At 43.9% G+C, this 18,457-nt stretch overlaps 1 protein-coding gene across 1 annotated transcript in view; it reads left to right on the top strand.

Moving 5' to 3' along the window:
* Window positions 1-18,457, top strand: part of ptprma (protein tyrosine phosphatase receptor type Ma) — a 535,684-nt gene that overhangs the window by 245,797 nt on the left and 271,430 nt on the right. Inside the window, exon 16 of the mRNA XM_034183087.1 lies at window positions 8,100-8,136. Coding sequence (XP_034038978.1) covers window positions 8,100-8,136 — 37 coding nt within the window. The remainder of the gene's footprint in view (window positions 1-8,099; window positions 8,137-18,457) is intronic.

Raw genomic sequence — 18,457 nt, 5'->3', positions numbered from 1 at the left:
TTAAAAGCCTGTGGTACATAGCCAACTAACAAAGATAGATTGATCATATTTAAGATCGAAGCATTAAATAATGGTAGGGCTTCCTTGAGCAGCCTGGTAGGAATGGGGTCTAATAAACATGTTGATGGTTTGGATGAAGTAACTAATGAAAATAACTCAGACAGAACAATCGGAGAGAAAGAGTCTAACCAAATACCGGCATCACTGAAAGCAGCCAAAGATAACGATACGTCTTTGGGATGGTTATGAGTAATTTTTTCTCTAATAGTTAAAATTTTGTTAGCAAAGAAAGTCATGAAGTCATTACTAGTTAAAGTTAATGGAATACTCAGCTCAATAGAGCTCTGACTCTTTGTCAGCCTGGCTACAGTGCTGAAAAGAAACCTGGGGTTGTTCTTATTTTCTTCAATTAGTGATGAGTAGAAACTTGCACTTGCTTGCTTGCCTCTACTGGTGGTTGGCTCTCACTGCGGTATTGTATCACTTCCTGTTCCGGAGCACAGCGGTGTTTTTCTGTATCTGTTAGCTGTTTAATCTGCGCAGTTAGATTGATCTAGTTATCTAGATTACGATTTGTTTCCCAGTGTAATCTTTACGTGCCTTAACTAAAGCACTCCTTCTGCTGAATCACCTCTAAATTATTTACACATTATTCACTTTGCGTGTTTTTAGGAATCCGCTAGCTTAGCGTAGCTACTAGCTCTTAGCCGATTTAGCATGGCGGCTTCTCCTGTCTCTCCCGCACTTTTCTGCTCTGGGTGTGAAATGTTTAGTTATTCCTCGGCCTCCTTTAGCAGTAATGGTACTTGTAATAAGTGTAGCTTATTCGTAGCTTTGGAGGCCAGGCTGGGCGAATTGGAGACTCGGCTCCGCACCGTGGAAAATTCTACAGCTAGCCAGGCCCCTGTAGTCGGTGCGGACCAAGGTAGCTTAGCCGCCGTTAGTTCCCCCCTGGCACATCCCGAGCAGCCGGGAAAGCAGGCTGACTGGGTGACTGTGAGGAGGAAGCGTAGCCCTAAACAGAAGCCCTGTGTACACCGCCAACCCGTTCACATTTCTAACCGTTTTTCCCCACTCGACGACACACCCGCCGAGGATCAAACTCTGGTTATTGGCGACTCTGTTTTGAGAAATGTGAAGTTAGCGACACCAGCAACCATAGTCAATTGTCTTCCGGGGGCCAGAGCAGGCGACATTGAAGGAAATTTGAAACTGCTGGTTAAGGCTAAGCGTAAATTTGGTAAGATTGTAATTCACGTCGGCAGTAATGACACCCGGTTACGCCAATCGGAGGTCACTAAAATTAACATTAAATCGGTGTGTAACTTTGCAAAAACAATGTCGGACTCTGTAGTTTTCTCTGGGCCCCTCCCCAATCAGACCGGGAGTGACATGTTTAGCCGCATGTTCTCCTTGAATTGCTGGCTGTCTGAGTGGTGTCCAAAAAATGAGGTGGGCTTCATAGATAATTGGCAAAGCTTCTGGGGAAAACCTGGTCTTGTTAGGAGAGACGGCATCCATCCCACTTTGGATGGAGCAGCTCTCATTTCTAGAAATCTGGCTAATTTTCTTAAATCCTCCAAACCGTGACTATCCAGGGTTGGGACCAGGAAGCAGAGTTGTAGTCTTACACACCTCTCTGCAGCTTCACTCCCCCTGCCATCCCCTCATTACCCCATCCCCGTAGAGACGGTGCCTGCTCCCAGACTACCAATAACCAGCAAAAATCTATTTAAGCATAAAAATTCAAAAAGAAAAAATAATATAGCACCTTCAACTGCACCACAGACTAAAACAGTTAAATGTGGTCTATTAAACATTAGGTCTCTCTCTTCTAAGTCCCTGTTGGTAAATGATATAATAATTGATCAACATATTGATTTATTCTGCCTAACAGAAACCTGGTTACAGCAGGATGAATATGTTAGTTTAAATGAGTCAACACCCCCGAGTCACACTAACTGTCAGAACGCTCGTAGCACGGGCCGGGGCGGAGGATTAGCAGCAATCTTCCATTCCAGCTTATTAATTAATCAAAAACCCAGACAGAGCTTTAATTCATTTGAAAGCTTGTCTCTTAGTCTTGTCCATCCAAATTGGAAGTCCCAAAAACCAGTTTTATTTGTTATTATCTATCGTCCACCTGGTCGTTACTGTGAGTTTCTCTGTGAATTTTCAGACCTTTTGTCTGACTTAGTGCTTAGCTCAGATAAGATAATTATAGTGGGCGATTTTAACATCCACACAGATGCTGAGAATGACAGCCTCAACACTGCATTTAATCTATTATTAGACTCTATTGGCTTTGCTCAAAAAGTAAATGAGTCCACCCACCACTTTAATCATATCTTAGATCTTGTTCTGACTTATGGTATGGAAATAGAAGACTTAACAGTATTCCCTGAAAACTCCCTTCTGTCTGATCATTTTTTAATAACATTTACATTTACTCTGATGGACTACCCAGCAGTAGGGAATAAGTTTCATTACACTAGAAGTCTTTCAGAAAGCGCTGTAACTAGGTTTAAGGATATGATTCCTTCTTTATGTTCTCTAATGCCATATAACAACACAGTGCAGAATAGCTACCTAAACTCTGTAAGGGAGATAGAGTATCTCGTCAGTAGTTTTACATCCTCATTGAAGACAGCTTTGGATGCTGTAGCTCCTCTGAAAAAGAGAGCTTTAAATCAGAAGTGTCTGACTCCATGGTATAACTCTAAACTCGTAGCTTAAAGCAGATAACCCGTAAGTTGGAGAGGAAATGGCGTCTCACTAATTTAGAAGATCTTCACTTAGCCTGGAAAAAGAGTCTGTTGCTCTATAAAAAAGCCCTCCGTAAAGCTAGGACATCTTTCTACTCATCACTAATTGAAGAAAATAAGAACAACCCCAGGTTTCTTTTCAGCACTGTAGCCAGGCTGACAAAGAGTCAGAGCTCTATTGAGCTGAGTATTCCATTAACTTTAACTAGTAATGACTTCATGACTTTCTTGCTAACAAAATTTTAACTATTAGAGAAAAAATTACTCATAACCATCCCAAAGACGTATCGTTATCTTTGGCTGCTTTCAGTGATGCCGGTATTTGGTTAGACTCTTTCTCTCCGATTGTTCTGTCTGAGTTATTTTCATTAGTTACTTCATCCAAACCATCAACATGTTTATTAGACCCCATTCCTACCAGGCTGCTCAAGGAAGCCCTACCATTATTTAATGCTTCGATCTTAAATATGATCAATCTATCTTTGTTAGTTGGCTATGTACCACAGGCTTTAAGGTTCGCAGTAATTAAACCATTACTTAAAAAGCCATCACTTGACCCAGCTATCTTAGCTAATTATAGGCCAATCTCCAACCTTCCTTTTCTCTCAAAAATTCTTGAAAGGGTAGTTGTAAAACAGCTAACTGATCATCTGCAGAGGAATGGTCTATTTGAAGAGTTTCAGTCAGGTTTTAGAATTCATCATAGTACAGAAACAGCATTAGTGAAGGTTACAAATGATCTTCTTATGGCCTCGGACAGTGGACTCATCTCTGTGCTTGTTCTGTTAGACCTCAGTGCTGCTTTGATACTGTTGACCATAAAATTTTATTACAGAGATTAGAGCATGCCATAGGTATTAAAGGCACTGCGCTGCGGTGGTTTGAATCATATTTGTCTAATAGATTACAATTTGTTCATGTAAATGGGGAATCTTCTTCACAGACTAAAGTTAATTATGGAGTTCCACAAGGTTCTGTGCTAGGACCAATTTTATTCACTTTATATATGCTTCCCTTAGGCAGTATTATTAGACGGTATTGCTTAAATTTTCATTGTTACGCAGATGATACCCAGCTTTATCTATCCATGAAGCAGACGACACACACCAATTAGCTAAACTGCAGGATTGTCTTACAGACATAAAGACATGGATGACCTCTAATTTCCTGCTTTTAACTCAGATAAACTGAAGTTATTGTACTTGGCCCCACAAATCTTAGAAACATGGTGTCTAACCAGATCCTACTCTGGATGGCATTACCCTGACCTCTAGTAATACTGTGAGAAATCTTGGAGTCATTTTTTGATCAGGATATGTCATTCAAAGCGCATATTAAACAAATATGTAGGACTGCTTTTTTGCAATTTACGCAATATCTCTAAAATCAGAAAGGTCTTGTCTCAGAGTGATGCTGAAAAACTAATTCATGCATTATTTCCTCTAGGCTGGACTATTGTAATTCATTATTATCAGGTTGTCCTAAAAGTTCCCTAAAAAGCCTTCAGTTAATTCAAAATGCTGCAGCTAGAGTGCTGACGGGGACTAGAAGGAGAGAGCATATCTCACCCATATTGGCCTCTCTCATTGGCTTCCTGTTAATTCTAGAATAGAATTTAAAATTCTTCTTCTTACTTATAAGGTTTTGAATAATCAGGTCCATCTTATCTTAGGGACCTCGTAGTACCATATCACCCCAATAGAGCGCTTCGCTCTCAGACTGCAGGCTTACTTGTAGTTCCTAGGGTTTGTAAGAGTAGAATGGGAGGCAGAGCCTTCAGCTTTCAGGCTCCTCTCCTGTGGAACCAGCTCCCAATTCAGATCAGGGAGACAGACACCCTCTCTACTTTTAAGATTAGGCTTAAAACTTTCCTTTTGCTAAAGCTTATAGTTAGGGCTGGATCAGGTGACCCTGAACCATCCCTTAGTTATGCTGCTATAGACGTAGACTGCTGGGGGTTCCCATGATGCACTGTTTCTTTCTCTTTTTGCTCTGTATGCACTACTCTGCATTTAATCATTAGTGATCGATCTCTGCTCCCCTCCACAGCATGTCTTTTTCCTGGTTCTCTCCCTCAGCCCCAACCAGTCCCAGCAGAAGACTGCCCCTCCCTGAGCCTGGTTCTGCTGGAGGTTTCTTCCTGTTAAAAGGGAGTTTTCCTTCCCACTGTAGCCAAGTGCTTGCTCACAGGGGGGTCGTTTTGACCGTTGGGGTTTTACATCATTATTGTATGGCCTTGCCTTACAATATAAAGCGCCTTGGGGCAACTGTTTGTTGTGATTTGGCGCTATATAAAAAAAAAATTGATTGATTGATTGATTGATAGAAAGATGTCCTAGCTTTACGGAGGGCTTTTTTATAGAGCAACAGACTCTTTTTCCAGGCTAAGTGAAGATCTTCTAAATTAGTGAGACTCCATTTCCTCTCCAACTTACGGGTTATCTGCTTTAAGCTACAAGTTTGTGAGTTATACCACGGAGTCAGACACTTCTGATTTAAAGCTCTCTTTTTCAGAGGAGCTACAGCATCCAAAGTTGTCTTCAATGAGGATGTAAAACTATTGACGAGATACTCAATCTCCCTTACAGAGTTTAGGTAGCTACTCTGCACTGTGTTGGTATATGGCATTAGAGAACATAAAGAAGGAATCATATCCTTAAACCTAGTTACAGCGCTTTCTGAAAGACTTCTAGTGTAATGAAACTTATTCCCCACTGCTGGGTAGTCCATCAGAGTAAATGTAATGTTATTAAGAAATGATCAGACAGAAGGGAGTTTTCAGGGAATACTGTTAAGTCTTCTATTTCCATACCATAAGTCAGAACAAGATCTAAGATATGATTAAAGTGGTGGGTGGACTCATTTACTTTTTGAGCAAAGCCAATAGAGTCTAATAATAGATTAAATGCAGTGTTGAGGCTGTCATTCTCAGCATCTGTGTGGATGTTAAAATCGCCCACTATAATTATCTTATCTGAGCTAAGCACTAAGTCAGACAAAAGGTCTGAAAATTCACAGAGAAACTCACAGTAACGACCAGGTGGACGATAGATAATAACAAATAAAACTGGTTTTTGGGACTTCCAATTTGGATGGACAAGACTAAGAGACAAGCTTTCAAATGAATTAAAGCTCTGTCTGGGTTTTTGATTAATTAATAAGCTGGAATGGAAGATTGCTGCTAATCCTCCGCCCCGGCCCGTGCTACGAGCATTCTGACAGTTAGTGTGACTCGGGGGTGTTGACTCATTTAAACTAACATATTCATCCTGCTGTAACCAGGTTTCTGTAAGGCAGAATAAATCAATATGTTGATCAATTATTATATCATTTACTAACAGGGACTTAGAAGAGAGAGACCTAATGTTTAATAGACCACATTTAACTGTTTTAGTCAGTGGTGCAGTTGAAGGTGCTATATTATTTTTTCTTTTTGAATTTTTATGCTTAAATAGATTTTTGCTGGTTATTGGTAGTCTGGGAGCAGGCACCGTCTCTACGGGGATGGGGTAATGAGGGGATGGCAGGGGGAGAGAAGCTGCAGAGAGGGGTGTAAGACTACAACTCTGCTTCCTGGTCCCAACCCTGGATAGTCATGGTTTGGAGGATTTAAGAAAATTGGCCAGATTTCTAGAAATGAGAGCTGCTCCATCCAAAGTGGGATGGATGCAGTCTCTCCTAACAAGACCAGGTTTTCCCAGAAGCTTTGCCAATTATCTATGAAGCCCACCTCATTTTTTTGGACACCACTCAGACAGCCAGCAATTCAAGGAGAACATGCGGCTAAACATGTCACTCCCGGTCCGATTGGGGAGGGGCCCAGAGAAAACTACAGAGTCCAACATTGTTTTTGCAAAGTTACACACTGATTTAATGTTAATTTTAGTGACCTCCGATTGGCGTAACCGGGTGTCATTACTGCCGACGTGAATTACAATCTTACCAAATTTACGCTTAGCCTTAGCCAGCAGTTTCAAATTTCCTTCAATGTCGCCTGCTCTGGCCCCCGGAAGACAATTGACTATGGTTGCTGGTGTCGCTAACTTCACATTTCTCAAAACAGAGTCGCCAATAACCAGAGTTTGATCCTCGGCGGGTGTGTCGTCGAGTGGGGAAAAACGGTTAGAGATGTGAACAGGTTGGCGGTGTACACGGGCCTTCTGTTTAGGGCTACGCTTCCTCCTCACAGTCACCCAGTCAGCCTGCTTTCCCGGCTGCTCGGGATCTGCCAGGGGGGAACTAACGGCGGCTAAGCTACCTTGGTCCGCACCGACTACAGGGGCCTGGCTAGCTGTAGAATTTTCCACGGTGCGGAGCCGAGTCTCCAATTCGCCCAGCCTGGCCTCCAAAGCTACGAATAAGCTACACTTATTACAAGTACCGTTACTGCTAAAGGAGGCCGAGGAATAACTAAACATTTCACACCCAGAGTTGAAAAGTGCGGGAGAGACAGGAGAAGCCGCCATGCTAAATCGGCTAAGAGCTAATAGCTACGCTAAGCTAGCGGATTCCTAAAAACACGCAAAGTGAATAATGTGTAAATAATTTAGAGGTGATTCAGCAGAAGGAGTGCTTTAGTTAAGGCACGTAAGATTACACTGGGAAACAAATCGTAATCTAGATAACTAGATCAATCTAACTGCGCAGATTAAACAGCTAACAGATACAGAAAAACACCGCTGTGCTCCGGAACAGGAAGTGATACAATACCGCAGTGAGAGCCAATGAGAGAGAGTGGCAATAGATGCACTTAAAACTAAAAGAAGTGTTAAACGAATAGAACAAACGAATACAACCTTGTAGTGATTAGTAGCGCACAGTCCATCGGAAGCAAGTTTGCCAGATCTGTGAGCCAGCATGCCATCACAGCAGAGTGTATTATTAAAATTAATGCAGCTCCTCAAAGACCTTACTAATGTCGGCTGATGTCACGAAAGCCTAGGTCTGATGGTCACCAAAGAGTTATAGGTCTTATGGTCACCAAAGTGTTAGTGGTCCTGATCTGAGGTCACCAAAGGCTCGTAGGTCTGATCATCCTCTGCATGTTCATAATCTGTGTGTGTTTTCTTGTTGGCAGATGTGACTCTCGTCTGTCTGACATTTGCATTTACAGAAACTAATCTGTCCGTCCGTTGATCCGTGTGTCTCTTCTGTTCAGTTTTTTTTGACATTAGTAGAGTAAAATACAGTGCGAATAAAGACAATTATAAGAAATTAGAATTAAAAAGCAGTCTGTATATGTACACTTGTACAAGTAACGTGTGCATGTAAGAGTACACATAAAAAGTAAATGGATAAAAGACAAAAGTCAAGAAACAGTCTCTCTCTTTTCAGGAAACTAAGATCGACTGTGTTCGAGTGGCCACAAAAGGTAAGACACAGAGTGCACTGTTTTATTTCGAAAGGGAAAAATTCTGTTGTAGCCAACCTTTTCCTAAACTGTGAAGTGTACGAGTCTGTCAGGTTCACTGTTTTGGCAGCTAGTGTCAGTTAGTTACTGTGAATGACAGCTTCAGTTAGAATCACTTAGTGAAAAGTTATTGTATTGTCATTTAGTGACAGTGAGTTAGTGACAGTGTCAGTTAGTGACATGCCATTTAGTGACAGCGAGTTAGTGTCAGTGACTGTGAGTTAGTGTCAGTTAGTGACTGTCAGTTAGTGACAGTGTCAGTTAGAGGACATGTCATTTAGTGACAGCGAGTTAGTGTCAGTTAGTGATTGTGAGTTAGTGTCAGTTAGTGACTGTGTCCATTAGTGACATGTCATTTAGTTACAGCGAGTTAGTGTCAGTTGGTGACTGTGAGTTTGCATCGGTGTCAGTTAGTGACAGTGTCAGTTAGAGATGTGATTTAGTGACAGCGAGTTAATGTCAGTTGGTGAATGTGAGTTTGTGTTAGTGTCAGTTAGTGACTGTGTCAGTTAGAGACATGTCATTTCGTGACAGCGAGTTAGTGTCAGTGACTGTGAGTTAGTGTCAGTTAGTGACTGTGTCAGAGACATGTCATTTAGTGACAGCGAGTTAGTGTCAGTGACTGTGAGTTAGTGTCAGTTAGTGACTGTGTCAGTTAGTGACAGTGTCAGTTAGAGACATGTCATTTAGTGACAGTGAGTTAGTGTCAGTTAGTGACAGTGTCAGTTAGAGACATGTCATTTAGTGGCAGCGAGTTAGTATCAGTTAGTGTCATGTAGTGATGTGACCTATAGTGACAGCGACCTATAGTGCCAGTGAGTTAGTGTAATTTAGTGTTAGTTAGTGACTGTTAGTGTCAGTTAGTGACTGACTGAGTTTGTCAGTTTGTGACAATGACAGTGTCAGTTAGAGATGTCATTTAGTGACAGTGAGTTATTGTAATTTAGTGTCAGTTAATTAAAGTGTCATGTAGTGATGTGATGTATAGTGACAGTGACCTATAGTGCCAGTGAGAGTGTAATTTAGTGTCAGTTAATTACAGTGTCATGTAGTGATGTGATGTATAGTGACAGTGACCTATAGTGACAGTGACAGCAAGTTAGTGTCAGTTAGTGACTGTGAGTTAGTGTCAGTTAGTGACAGTGTCAGTTAGACACGTCAATTTAGTGACAGTGAGTTACTGTCTGTTAGTGACTGTGAGTTAGTGTCAGTTAGTGACTGTCAGTTAGTGACAGTGTCAGTTAGAGACATGTCATTTAGTGACATCGAGTTAGTGTCAGTTAGTGACTGTGTCAGTGACATCTCATTTAGTGACAGCGATTTAGTGTCAGTTAGTGACTGTTAGTGTCAGTATTGACTGAGTTTGTGTCAGTTGGTGACAGTGACAGTGTCAGTTAGAGACATGTCATTTAGTGACCAGTGAGTTAGTGTCAGTGACTGTGAGTTTGTGTCAGTTAGTGACATCGAGTTAGTTTCAGTTAGTGACAAGTTTGTGTCAGTTAGTGACAGTGAGTTAGTGTCAGTTAGTGACAGTGTCAGTTAGAGACATGTCATTTAGTGGCAGCGAGTTTAGTATCAGTTAGTGTCATGTAGTGATGTGACCTATAGTGACAGCGACCTATAGTGGCAGTGAGTTAGTGTAATTTAGTGTCAGTTAATTACAGTGTCATGTAGTGATGTGATATATAGTGACAGAGAGTTAGTGTCAGTTAGTGACTGTGTCAGTGACATCTCATTAGTGACAGCGATTTAGTGTCAGTTAGTGACTGTTAGTGTCAGTTAGTGACTGACTGAGTTTGTGTCAGTTAGTGACAATGACAGTGTCAGAGACATGTCATTTAGTGACAGTGAGTTAGTGTAATTTAGTGTCAGTTAATTACAGTGTCATGTAGTGATGTGATGTATAGTGACAGTGACCTATAGTGACAGTGAGTTAGTGTAATTTAGTGTCAGTTAATTATATTGTCATGTAGTGATGTTGATATAGTGACAGCGACCTATAGTGACAGTGAGTTAGTGTGAGTTAGTGTAATTTAGTGTCAGTTAATTACAGTGTCATGTAGTGATGTGATATATAGTGACAGCAAGTTAGTGTCAGTTAGTGACTGTGAGTTAGTGTCAGTTAGTGACATGCCATTTAGTGACAGCAAGTTAGTGTCTGTTAGTGACTGTGAGTTAGTGTCAGTTAGTGACAGTGAGTTTGTGTCAGTGTCAGTTAGTGACAGTGTCAGTTAGTGACAGTGTCAGTTAGATACATGTCATTTAGTTGACAGCACATTAGTGTCACAGACTGTGAGTTAGTGCCAGTTAGTGACTGTGTCAGTTAGTGACAGTGTCAGTTTGAGACGTCATTTAGTAACATCGAGTTAGTGTCAGTTAGTGACTGTGTCAAGTTAGTGACATCTCATTTAGTGACAGCAAGTTAATGTCAGTTAGTGACAGTGTCAGTTAGAGGACATGTCATTAGTGACAGTGAGTTAGTGTCAGTTAGTGACTGTGAGTTTGTGTCAGTTAGTGACAGTAAGTTAGTGTCAGTTAGTGACAGTGAGTTGTGTCAGTTATTGACAGTGTCAGTTAGAGACATGTCATTTAGTGACAGCGAGTTAGTGTCAGTTAGTTAGTGTCAGTAGTGATGTGACCTATAGTGACAGTGACCTATAGTGACCTATAGTGACAGTGTTAGTGTGAGTTAGTGTAATTTAGTGTCAGTTAATTACAGTGTCATGTAGTGCTGTGATATATAGTGACAGCGACCTATAGTGACCTATAGTGACAGTGAGTTAGTGTAATTTAGTGTCAGTAATTACAGTGTCATGTAGTGATGTGACCTATAGTGACAGTGACCTGTAGTGACCTGTAGTGACAGTGAGTTAGTGTGAGTTAGTGTAATTTAGTGTCAGTTAATTACAGTGTCATGTAGTGATGTGATATATAGTGACAGCGAGTTAGTGTGAGTTGGTGTAATTTAGTGTCAGTTAATGACAGTGTCAGTTAGTGATGTGTCACTTAGTGACAGTAAGTTAGTGTCAGTTAGTGACCGTGAGTTTCCACCAGTGAGTGACAGTGTCTGTTAGTGGCTGGTAATATCAGTTGGTGACACTGTCAGTTAGTGTCAGTTTGCATTCAATTAGTGGCATCAGATCGCATCAATTAGGGTCAGCAGGTAACAGCTGTTGAAAGTTGGCGTCAGTTACGGACAGTTAGCGACACTGTTATTTCAGAAGAGCTGGAAGTTCTAAAGTCAGTTTGGATTTTAGATGAAAAACCTGATCCTTAATAATTCTAACCCCTAATCTCTAACCCTAGCACCTAACCATAACCTCTAACCCCGTCTCAGCTGCTTTAGTATTTAGCATCAGTTAGTGTTTATTGGCAGTTAGCGTGAAGCTGTTTATGTTATATTGCTGGTGTGTTAGCATTTAGCATAAGTTTGTATCTCTGTGTTAGCACTTAGCATTAGTATGCGTGTTTGGGCTGCTAAGAGTTAACATCAATGATATGTTGTTGTTAACATCACTTAGTAGCAGCTAGTGTCAGCGACCTGTTTGAGTTTCCAGAGTTTAGCTGGCACTTGGTTCCATCCTGGACTCAAGTATTGGACTTTGGGTCCGGGAGGCGGCATTCTCACAAGGAGCCTAAAACCTGCTGGCATGCGTCTTGATCTGTGTTAGCAGCTAACGCTGACCAGCCTCAGCAGCTACAAGCATGCAGTAGGAGACACCGTCACCCGCTAGGCTACACTGCTAAATTAGCATGTAGCTTACAAGACTGCAGCCATCTTTGAAATGAAATGCAGATGATCGCTAGCTGGTATTGTAGGCTAGTACGGTCTAGAGTGCCTTAATTCAGAGAGTGGCATCAACTCAGAACGCAGCGCCATTTTGGTTCCAACTGCGCTGAACTACTGAATGAACCTTTAATGTTTTCAACATTTTTAAAATCATTTAACCACATACAGCAACACATCCAGGTACAGGTGTTATCAAAATAAATATAAAATAGTTAAGCTATCAAATTTACGTAAATCTACAATTTATGATGATTTATTTAATTAATTTAAAGCCTGATTTATGCAGCTGCAGCTCTGTAACTCTGTGTCATACAATGATGTGTGGACAGTTTTAAAGTTCTCTGTCTCTGGATTTTGCTTTATTCTGGATTAATTTGACCCTCAACAAGCTTTTCTTTCTACAATCATCACCTCCAATCAAAGTTAAACTGAACAGTTTACTCTTTTACCGACTTTGTGCTATAAATGTGTGGACTTTTCTGATCCATTTTTAATCAGCGGGCACACTGTAAAAACTGTTATAATATGATGGCAGACGAGAGGAGTAAAAGCAGAAAAGTGTCAAATCACAGCCTTCTGAGTCTGAACATGGTTTGAAAAAACTAAATGTTTGGACTTTTAATCACAGAAATGACTCCGGTCCCACTTTCCTCAAATCGGCAAGTGTCAGAGCTGAACTTTAATTTGTACCTCTGTTACTGTGCACGTCCAGACTGATTGGAGTTTTTAATGGAAATACGTTGTGATTGGATACAGTGTTTATTACATGGAAAACAATACAAAACCTTTGGGACTTTTTTGTCCGGTGACTGTGAATATCTGGTTTATACGATGGCGGTTTAGGTGAGTTTTACTGGACATGGGACTGAACAATAAATTTACCTCTCAAAGCTTTGATGATGAAGTTGCTTCCATCCCACACACTGACTTTATTTTCACAAATGTTTCTTCTGTTCAGATCTGAAGGGAATCTGAACATCTTGAAGCCCTTGTTGTGTCTGTGCGTTTTCAGCAATTCAGCAAATAAAATAAAATAAATAAAATAGCTGGATTTACTTGCAGACACATTAACACTGAACGTTATTCTGAACCCAAGATGGCACCATGAGTCACATGACTGATTTTTTCGACTCATCATGTCGCTACTCTGTCAGTTAAGGCGCTGTAGTACTGTCCAAATGTCATGGATGTTGTGGTGTTTGGTTCTTCTTTGCTTTGTCCTCCTGCACACACACACACACACACACACACACACACACACACACGCTGAGGTGGTTGGTGCTACACTAGTGCTAGGCTAAACCATGCTAATGGTTGTCCAGAGAGCTGTTTAGCAGGAGTGCTACACAAGCTAATGTGAGCTAATCCTCTTGTTAGACGTTCTGTCTTATGACACGCTCATTAATGGGCCGTTGTGCTTTAATCAGCTTTTATGGCAGCAGATTCTGATTGGCTGTCGCCTGTCAGTCACAGTGCAGCAGCCAACCACAGGTCCCAGGGGGTTTGCCCTCCTCCCCTCATTTCACAGTCCACATGATGAGGATGTGAATGTGTCAGCGATCGCTGTCACTTCAAACTTCAAACGAGATCAAAGCTCTTCAACACCTTTGTTTTTCACTGTTTCAATGCACAAAGGCCACGCCCACCTCACAGCGCACGAGTGCCGCCAAACTGAAAAAAAGAATGCAATGGGCCCCAAACCTGGGGTCTAAAGTTGCACCCTAGGCTCTATAGTTATCCTAACCAGATCTGGCATTGTATCCGAGGGCTCTCTTCAAGATGGTGATCGTTCCCTTAATCGCAGACAACTGCACCTCATGTGCACTTGGGTGACCGGGGATTGCCTCAAGGTATTTCTTCAGGTTCTTCTTCATCAGGCCTGTTGCTCCTACCACAACTGGAATGATATCGATGTCTTTCAATGACCATGTTGTTGTAGGTCATTTTTCAGGTCTTGGTATTTCGAGATCTTTCCCCTTTCAGCTCGATTCAGGCCGTAATCATTGGGGACTGTCACATCAATGATTTTGGCTGTTTTCTCTTGCTTGTTCCAGATGACAATATCAGGTTTGATTGCACCTCCTTCTATGTGTCTTCCTGCTGGGATCTCTTTGTCGTAGAAGATCGTTACTTTTCCGTTGGATGAGACTGGTGTTGGCTCGTGCTCCCAGACATGTTCTTTAACTTCCATCTCCAGTTCCTTGCAGATCTTCCAGTGGAGATATTGACAGATCTTGTTATGTCTGGATGTATAATGCCCATCTGCCATGAGGATCTGGCATGCTGCTGTTAGATGGTTTACACTCTCAACAGCTGTATGACAGAATCTGCATTTATCATTTTGTGAGATCCCTGACATTTTTCCCAGACCCCGTACTCCCGGACACCCCCCACGGGTGCCCCAGGGACACGGTCGAACGCCTTCTCCAGATCCACAAACCATGTGGACTGGTTGGACGAGCTCCCATGAACCCTCGAGCACCTGATAGCGTGTAGAGCTGTCCAGTGTGCCGCGACCAGGACGAAAACCACACTGCTCATCCTGAATCCGAGGTTCGACCATCGGTCGAATTCTCCTCTCCATACTCTGGAATAGACCTTACCGGGGAGGCTGAGTGTGATCCCCTATAGTTGGAACACACCCTCCGGTCCCCTTCTTAAACAGAGGGACCACCACCCCAGTCTGCCAATCCAGAGGCACTGTCCCAGATCGCCACACGATGTTGCAGAGGCGTGTCAACCAAGACAGTCCCACAACATCCATAGACTTAAGGTATTCAGGACGGATTTCATCGACCCCAGGAGCCTTGCCACGAGGAGCTTTCTAACCACCTCGGTGACTTCGGCCTGGGTAATGGATGAGTCCGCCTCTGAGTCCCCAGTCTCTGCTTCGTCTTCGGAAGACGTGATGGTGGGATTGAGGAGATCCTCGAAGTATTCCTTCCACCGCCCGACAACATCCCAGTCAGGGTCAACAGCTCCCCACCCGCCGTTATCAGTGCTGGTGGGAGCTGCTTCCGCCTCCAAAGGCGTCAGACAGTTTGCCAGAATCTCTTCGAGGCCCCGACCGATAGTCCTCCTCCATGGCCTCCCCGAACTCCTCCCAGACCTGAGTTTTTTCCTCTGAGACCGCACGGGCTGCAGCATGCTTGGCCTGCCGGTACCCGTCAGCTGCCTCCGGGGTCCCTCTACCAACAAAGATAAGTAGGACTCCTTCTTCAGCTTGACGGCATCCCTTACTTCCGGCGTCCACACCCTGGGTTCGGGGATTGCTGCCACTACAGGCACCAGAGAACTTGTGACCACAGCTACGAGAGGCCGTATCGACAATGGAGGTGGAGAACATGGTCCACTCGGACTCCATGTCTCCAACCTCCCCTGGGATCTGGGAGAAGCTCTCCCGGAGGTGGGAGTTGAAGACCTCGCTGACAGAGGGTTCCGCCAGTCATTCCAGCAGACCCTCAGGATACGTTTGGGCCTACCAGGTCTGACCGGCTTCCTCCCCTCCAGCGGATCCAACTCACCACCAGGTGGTGATTGGTTGACAACTCAGCCCCTCTCTTCACTCGAGTGTCCGAGACACGTGGCCAAAGGTCAGATGATACGACTACAAAGTCGATCATCGACCTCCGGCTCAGGGTGTCCTGGTGCCCGTGCACTTATGGACACCCTTGTGCTCGAACATGGTGTTCGTGATGGACAACTGCGACTATCACAGAAGTCCAACACTGAACACCACTCGGGTTCAGATCGGGTAGGCTGTGCTTTCTGATCACCCCCCCCTCCAGGTCTCACTGTCGCCACCCACGTGGGCATTGAAATCCCCCAGGAGAACAATGGATCCACGGTCGGAGCGCTATCTAGTACCCCTCCCAGTGACTCCAGGAAGTTCGGGTACTTGCATTGCTGCTCGGCCCGTAGGCCGAAACAACGTGAGAGACCTGTCCCCGACCGAAGGCATAGGAACGTGACCCTCTCGTTCCTGGAGTGAACTCCAACACATGGCACTGAGCTGGGGAGCAATAAGCAATGCGACCCCAGCTCTACGCCTCTCCCTGTGGGCAACACCAGAAAAATGAAGCGTCCAGCCCCTATCCAGGAGTTGGGTACCAGAGCCAAGCTGTGTGTGGAGGTAAGCCCGACTATCTCTAGTCGGTATCTCTCAACCTCCCGCACAAGCTCAGGCTCTTCCCCCCCAGCGAGGTGACATTCCACGTCCCAACAGCCAGGGGCTGTGAGCATGGACCGGGCCGCCGGGCCACCACCCTCGACCGCCACCAATCCTCTCTGCACTCGACCCCCATGGCCCCTCTGCAGGTGGTGAACCCACTGAGGGCGGGCCCACGGCGCTCTTCGGGCTGACGGCTGGGCCCCATGGGCTAAGGGCCCGACCACCAGGCGCTCGCGCGTGAGTCCCAACCCAGGCCTGGCTCCAGGGTGGGTCCCCGGCTCCGCCATAACCGGGCGACGTCTCGTCCTTGATTTTTTTTACTGGTCATGGAGGTTCTGAACTGCCCTTAGTCTGACCCGTCACCTAGGACCTGTTTGCCTTGGGAGACCCTACAAGGGGCACAAAGCCCCCGACAACATAGCTCCTAGGATCATCCGGGTACGCAAACTCCCCCCCATGATAAGGTGGCAGCTAGAGGGGGAGAAGTGTGGATATTTCAGTTTGAAAAAAGCATTTAGTAATACTTAAAGCTTTAAGTGCTTTATAACACAAAACTGTTCATGATAAACTGTGCAGTCACTGAAGTGTGCAATAATAAACATAATATAAGGAAAACAGGCCAAAATTTAATCTTCAAAATGGACATTTTTAAGAGGAAATAAAAAATAAAAATAATTGTTTGCCTACAGTTTCCCTCATTGGCACAAATGCTGTCAAGCCAAAGATTGACTCTTCCCACTCACATCTGTCCATTTGCAAACATTTTTGCTTCTTTGGATGTGGTGGAGTTTCGGGTGTAGACATGCCAGGCAACCTGTGACAGGACCAGAAAGGTGGGCACATGGAGATGCAGACGTGAAAGTCTGAGGTCTGGCGGCTGTACCTCGCATCAGGTCCTCACTGCAGAACCACACGCCAGGTACAGAGATGACATTGGCAGCCTTTAATATTTCCTGTGTTTTATTTTGTTCATTATTCATTTTGGTGAGTGTTGAGTGTGTGTGGGACATTTATTAAATACATAACAGTTTACTTCCTGTATTAATTCAATACGGTACGCAACAATTAATAGTCAAATAAAGGACAATTCTGTAGTTTAAGGGATCGGTGGCAACCCTAAAGCCAAGTTCGCACCGGGCACGACCAGACGCCACAAATTCGCTTCGGTCGCGTGGCAACGAACGCGCCACCATCACCTGGTGTGTCGCTCTGCTTTCGCTGGGAAAATTCGCCCCAGTGCGTCATCAAATAGGAGAGCTTCCATTCCGCTTGCTGGCTCCGGTTGGCTGACGTCTTAGCTGTCTGGTCGTTCCCACTGTGTTTTGTGCAACGACACACTCTGACTTTAGGGGCATGAAGTTCGAGGTTCCGTAGGGATCCGTTCTGGGTCTCCTGCTTTTTTCCTCTGTATATGGCACCCCTTGGGAACATTTTGTGGCGTTGGGGGTTGCTTTTCATTGCTATGCTGATGACACTCAGTTTATATTCCGATAGCTGCTGGAAATCCTGTCTACATAAAATCTTTACAGGACTGTCTCACAGCAGTGAGAAGTTGGATGTCTAGCACTTTCTACTTTTGAACTCTGATAAGACTGAAATGATGGTCTTGGTCCAGAAGATATCGGCATCAATTTGATCAGCTAGCGCTTAGCTTAGGTTCATGTGTTATACTCATACTGACAAAGTGAGGAACCTTGGGGTAATTTTTGATCCTACGTTGTCCTTTGACCTCCACATTAGGGACACTACAAGGACTGCTTTCTTCCATCTAAGAAATATAGCAAAGATTTGTCCCATCCTGTCTATGGCTGATGCTGAGATATCTGATTCATGCGTTTGTCTCTTCTAGATTGGACTATTGTAATGCTTTGTTTTCTGGTTATCACAGTCCAGCATCAGGGGTCTTCAACTGGTTCAAAATGCTGCTGCCAGACTTCTGACACGAAGCAGAAGGTTGATCATATTACGCCTGTTCTGGCATCACTTCACTGGCTTCCGTCTCCTGAGATCGGATTTTAAGGTGTTACTATTGGCCTATATAATTGTTCACGGACTGGCGCCCCCCTATCTGGTCGACCTGGTTGAGTCCTATGTGCCGGCTAGGGCTCTGCGTTCACAGGGTGCAGGACTATTGTGTGTCCGAGGGTGAAGAAAAGGTCAGCGGGTTACAGAGCTTTTTATCACCGCGCCCCAGCTCTGTGGAATGATCTGCCTGCGCTGATACGACAGTTGGACTCTGTGGAGACTTTTAAAGCCAGGTTGAAGACACATCTGTTCTCCCTGTTTTATCATTAGTATTTATATGATTATGTGTCTTTTTT

The sequence above is a fragment of the Thalassophryne amazonica genome, chromosome 1 (genome assembly GCF_902500255.1).
Source record: "Thalassophryne amazonica chromosome 1, fThaAma1.1, whole genome shotgun sequence".
Classification (NCBI taxonomy): Eukaryota; Metazoa; Chordata; class Actinopteri; order Batrachoidiformes; family Batrachoididae; genus Thalassophryne; species Thalassophryne amazonica.
This window is presented reverse-complemented; position numbering and strand designations above follow the sequence as displayed.